Source organism: Terrapene carolina, unplaced genomic scaffold, assembly GCF_002925995.2.
Source record: "Terrapene carolina triunguis isolate 2854851 unplaced genomic scaffold, T_m_triunguis-2.0 Scaffold67, whole genome shotgun sequence".
NCBI classification, from domain to species: Eukaryota; Metazoa; Chordata; order Testudines; family Emydidae; genus Terrapene; species Terrapene triunguis.
This window is the reverse complement of record NW_020664418.1, coordinates 1-5,512: the sequence shown is the minus strand read 5'-3', so window position 1 is coordinate 5,512 and position 5,512 is coordinate 1. Positions and strand designations below refer to the sequence as shown.

The 5,512-nt window shown below is 50.0% G+C and overlaps 1 protein-coding gene across 2 annotated transcripts in view; it reads right to left on the bottom strand.

Moving 5' to 3' along the window:
- Positions 1–5,004, bottom strand: part of RAB11FIP3 (RAB11 family interacting protein 3) — a 185,790-nt gene extending 180,786 nt beyond the window's left edge. For both annotated transcript variants that reach the window (XM_024219653.3, XM_024219661.3), the window contains exon 1: positions 3,547–5,004. In XM_024219653.3, the coding sequence (XP_024075421.2) occupies positions 3,547–4,545 (999 nt within the window). In that variant the 5' untranslated portion in view covers positions 4,546–5,004. The remainder of the gene's footprint in view (positions 1–3,546) is intronic.
- Between the last annotated feature and the right edge of the window lie 508 nt (positions 5,005–5,512).

Here is a 5,512-nt window from a genome sequence, read left to right as displayed (position 1 = left end):
TAATCACTTAATAAAGAATACATGATTTTTAAACGATAGTGACTTTATTACCTTTGAAAGAAAGCTGGGGGGAGGGTGGGTTGCTTACAGAGAATGAATGAGAATGAAGGGGGCTGGTTTTCATGAAGGGAGAAACAAACAAAAATTTCACACTGTAGCCTGGCCAGTCATGAAACTGGTTTTCAGAGCTTCTCTGATGCACACTGCTTCCTGGTGTGCTCTTCTAATCGCCCTGGTGTCTGGCTGCGCGTAATCAGCAGCCAGGCGATTTGCCTCAGCCTCCCACCCGGACATAAAGGTCTCCCCCTTACTTTCACAGAGATTGTGGAGCACACAGCAAGCAGAAATAACAATGGGGAGATTTCTTTGGCTGAGGTCAGAGCGAGTCAGTAGCGATCTCCAGCGCGCCTTTAAACGGCCAAATGCACATTCTACCACCATTCTGCACTTGCTCAGCCTGTAGTTAAACAGCTCCTGACTCCTGTCCAGGCTGCCTGTGTATGGCTTCATGAGCCATGGCATTAAGGGGTAGGCTGGGTCCCCAAGGATAACGATAGGCATTTCAACATCCCCAAAGGTTATTTTCTGGTCCGGGAAGTAAGTCCCTTGCTGCAGCCGTTTAAACAGATTAGTGTTCCTGAAGACGCGTGCATCATGAACCCTTCCCGGCCACCCCACGTTGATGTCGGTAAAACGTCCCTTGTGATCCACCAGTGCTTGCAGCACCATTGAAAAGTACCCCTTGCGGTTTACGTACTGGGTACCCTGGTGCTCCGGTGCCAAGATAGGGATGTGGGTTCCATCTATCGCACCACCACAGTTAGGGAATCCCATTGCAGCAAAGCCATCCACTATGACCTGCACATCCCCCAGAGTCACTAGCTTGTGTAGCAGCACCTCAGTGATTGCTTTGGCTACTTGTATCACAGCAGCCCCCACAGTAGATTTGCCCACTCCAAATTGATTCCCCACTGACCGGTAGCTGTCTGGCGTTGCAAGCTTCCACAGGGCTATTGCCACTCGCTTCTCAACTGTGAGGGCTGCTCTCATCCTGGTATTCTGGCGCTTCAGGGCAGGGGAAAGCAAGTCACAAAGTTCCATGTAAGTGCCCTTACGCATGCGAAAGTTCCGCAGCCACTGGGAATCGTCCCACACCTGCAACACTATGCGGTCCCACCAGTCTGTGCTTGTTTCCCGGGCCCAGAATCGGCGTTCCATGCCTATAACCTGCCCCATTAACAGCATGATCTCCAAAGCACCGGGTCCCGCGGCTCGATAGAATTCCATGTCCATGTCCTCATCACTCTCGTCGCCGCGCTGCTATAGCCTGCTCCTCTCTGCCTGGTTTTCAAGGTTCTTGTTCAGCATAAACTGTACGATAAGGCGCGAGGTATTTACAATGTTCATGACTGCTGTCTTGAGCTGAGCGGGCTCCATGCTTGCCGTGGTATGGAGTCTGCTGCGTTCAGCCAGGAAAAAAGGCGCGAAATGGTTGTCTGCCGTCCGTTGCTTTCATGCAGGGAGGGGGGGAGGGAGGGAGGGGTGAGGCTGTACCCAGAACCACCTGCGACAATGTTTTGGTCCCATCAGGCACTGGGATCTCAACCCAGAATTCCAATGGGCAGGGGAGACTCCGGGAACTATGGGATAGCTATGGGATAGCTACCCACAGTGCAACGCTCCAGAAATCGACGCTAGCCCCAGTACATGGACGCACACCACCGAATTACTGTGCTTAGTGTGGCCGCATACAATCGAATTAATACAACCGGTTTACCAAATTCGAATTAGCTAAATTCGAATTTATCGTGTAGTGTAGACGTACCCTTACACACTATCCCTTAACCCAGTATATCACAGACTTGAGTTCCCTTCCCTTTTGTGACTTACAAGGAAAAGACATGTTGGCTTGTTGCTGCTTTTATATGGATATTTTTTCTAAAAACAATTAGAAAACAAGATTACAGACAACTTCTCTCCCCAGAGGTTCAACATATTGTGTGCTGTTTCACAGCGAATTATATCTTTATGTACCAGGTCCATACAGAAGACCAGGTAAATCTCCTCACTGGATAAATACTCAATCTTTTTAAGATGCATTTTTGTGTGCATATAATGTCATTTTGAATACAGTCTTAGGTTTATGTAGGTATCAGTACAAACCAAAAATGAGATAGCAACTGACTAATTTCTTCCTCCTTGTAGGAAACCTCAGCTGCTAATTCACATTTTGGGTCATACCAGGTGACTTCATATTACACCATACCACATTTGATCTGCTACAAAGGGATATATCAAAATCCAAACTCACCACAGTACAATAGAAACAAGAGATACACACACACACAAAAAAGTTGTACCCATCAAAAACTGAGCTACTTAATACCTACTATTGTGTTTAACAAGAGCAAGCAGATACAGGAAATATAGTGTCCACAAACACTAGCAAATGGTCTAAGTTAAATTGGGTTCATAACACTTCATTAGCAAACATATGCTTGAACTTTAGCTCATTTTGATTTTTCTTCTTTGGTCCATTTGAAGCACTGCTTTACCTACTTTTTACTATTTGCCTCAATCTCATTTCTAACAAGCAAACTTTCAAAACTCCCAGTTGTCAAATTTTACTTTATTTTCCTCAGGAAGGTGCCTTATATGATACACATGCAAGTGTTTACCAATTGCCACAATTCTGAGGTGTAAGAAACCCAGAAAGATACAAGCTTATCAAGGCCCCATTGTACACACTCTACCTAAATACTCGGCTTATATGAATAATCTGAAGAAGTTGGCCTGGATAAGCAAAGAAGTCTAAAATGCAATGGCAGGGTTCATAAATTAATGCATCAACAAATTCTTTCATAGAGCTGGGAGCCCACTCGCTCAGAGATTCTACAAGTAAAGAGGGGTATGGGTATATTACAGGTTCTCTAAATAATAACAGTTTAAATACATCAGGCTGAGAGGTCAAGCTACTGAAAACAGATGCAAAGTAAGAAGGACCTACAAACCCATAACTAGCAAACAAAATTTTCCCCATCAAAACATAAGAGAAAGGACCAGAAATCATAGGAAATGTGAGTGGCAATTTAAGACATTTTAAAAATAAGGGTATCAGTCTGTGTCCAAAATTCACATGAAATACCACATGCTACAATACCTAAGCACAACAGGAGGAGCTCAGTACTGTGCAAGTGTAATGCTGGCTTTTGTCAATTTATTGACCCCCCTCCCTTAGAGTTATGATACTGATCAAAGTCAACAGGAGCTTTGCCCAAGTCAGGACTACAGAAGTGGGACCTCAGGCAGACCCTTAACATTATTATAAACACACTGCTGGAAAATACATATTGAAAGTTCATTATAGGAGATGTAATACTGAAGTCTTATAGTACATAAGACTTACAATACATATACACCATTTTTATGCACAAAAGAGAAACATACCTGAACAACAGAACAGAATGTTCCTTAGTAGGAGTGAAAAGAGTAACCATTTACAGGCACCTCGGCCTAAGTGAAATACAGCTGATAAATTAATTTTACCTGTTCTGCGCCATAGACTGTAGCAAACTGAACAAACTCCTCTATCCGCACAAAGCCATCCCCATCTCGGTCTAGGGCATCAAACACAGCTCGGAGACGGGGCTCCTCTTCTTGACAGCCTGGAGAGTCATTAGTTATGGAATCAGGCTGGGCAAACTCCGGGGGCTGGCTCAGGTTGCTAGAGGAATGGAAAGTGGGGAAGAGGTCCATCTCCTTGTCAATCTGGGACAAATCCTGGGTACTTAAGGAAAGTATCTCCTGGCAGCTTTGGGATATGTAATCTTCTGTCTCTTTAGTCCAAGGGGAAGTTGGAGTGAGTCCTTCAGAGTGGTTCTCCTCCTGGGAGGTCTCCATTCCTAAGTAAAACTCCCCTTCTGCTTGCAGGATTTCGCTGCTTTCAGGAAAGCTTTCTCCCTTGTTTGAATCCTCTGGACTTAGCCCAGCACTCCTAAGTTGTAAATCCCGAAGAGGAGAAGAAACCGCCTGGTCCAGCACGAGAGAGAAGAACTGCTCCTCCAAATCTGTGATCTGAGCAGAGGCCAATGCACCCTGCACCAGAGAAAGGTTCAAATCAAAATCACTCTGGGGGCAACCATGATGATTATCACCTGCACCTGACTCTTGTTCCAGGTCGCTGATTGGGTCGGTCGTGTCTTGGTCCAAGAGGCCGTTCTCCTGCTTTTCCATGCGGTATAAATACTCAATGGGCCTATCTGAGAACAGCGTAGGATCCAGCCCGGATAGCTTCATCTCCCCCAAAACCTGCTCTAGCACCACTGGCCCACTCTCCCTCTCTTGTAAAGAGGGCCCCAGGAACAAAGGGGCGTCCGGGGGCGTCTCTTTGGGGACCAGCACCAGGTCTGGGCTAGGCAGCTGCCCCCTCTGCTCCATGATGAGATACCTCCCATTCTGCTCGGCAAACAGAGTCAGCAGCGATGCCCGCTCCGATTTGCTCCCTGGCTCTGAGAGAGTCATTAACAAATCCGGCTCCATTTTCATCAGAAAAAAAGAATTTAATACAAATCACAGCGGCTGCTCAGACCCTCCTAGACACAAAGGGCTGGGTTTGTGAGCGATCACTGCCCTGCCGTCTCCCCGCGGCAGAGCCCGGGTCTCCCGGAGAGCCCACCACAGAACCGCTGCATTGCTGCGGCTCCTTGGAGCCTCCTCTGCAAACGGGAGATGCGCTGCTGCCATTTGCCTGCATCCATCTTCTCCATCCCTCCGGCCTCACATCCCAGGAGGCGGCGGCGGCCCAGGGCGGCGGGGCAGCAGCTAAAGGAACCCCAATGGGGAGGAAAAGGCAATCGCAGCCACGCACGAATCGAAGGCGCTTCGATGGCTGTCCGACAAAGCCTGCAGCCCGGGCTCAGCCCGCACCCCAGGGCTGCCCCCGCCAAAGAACCGGCGGCGCCCCCTGCAAAGGATGGTGCTGCTAAGCCACCAGCTCACGGAGGACCTGCTGCTCCGGCACCCCCAGGCTAACGGGGGACAGAGGCGGGCTGTGCTGCAGCACCGGGCTGTGCTCCAGGCCCTTGTGGCCCGGAGAGCAGGCTGCGCCCTTCGAGTTACTCCGGGACCTGGGCTCCCCCGGCGGCCGGGGAGAGTGCGGGGGCGCTGGGGGTCCTGCTCCGAGGGCTCCCGCCTGCGGCTGGCTGCAGCCTCTGCTCTGGCAGCCGGCTGGGCGGGCCGCTCTCCGCGCTGGCCGGCCTGGCTCCGCCTGCAGTCCGGGGAGGGCTTTGTGTCTCCGGGCTTAGGCTCCGCCCGCGCCCGGCGACAGGGGCGGGACTGTGTTCGCCTCCGAGCGGGGCTCTGCCCCCGGAGAGGGGCGTCCCAGGCCTGCTGGTGTGAGGAGCTGTGTGTGTCCGTGTGAATAACAGGAGTACTTGTGGCACCTTAGAGACTGGGCTGGGGGTAGCTGTGTGTGTGTGTGTCTGTGCCGCCCCCCCACCCCCCGCGGGCTCTG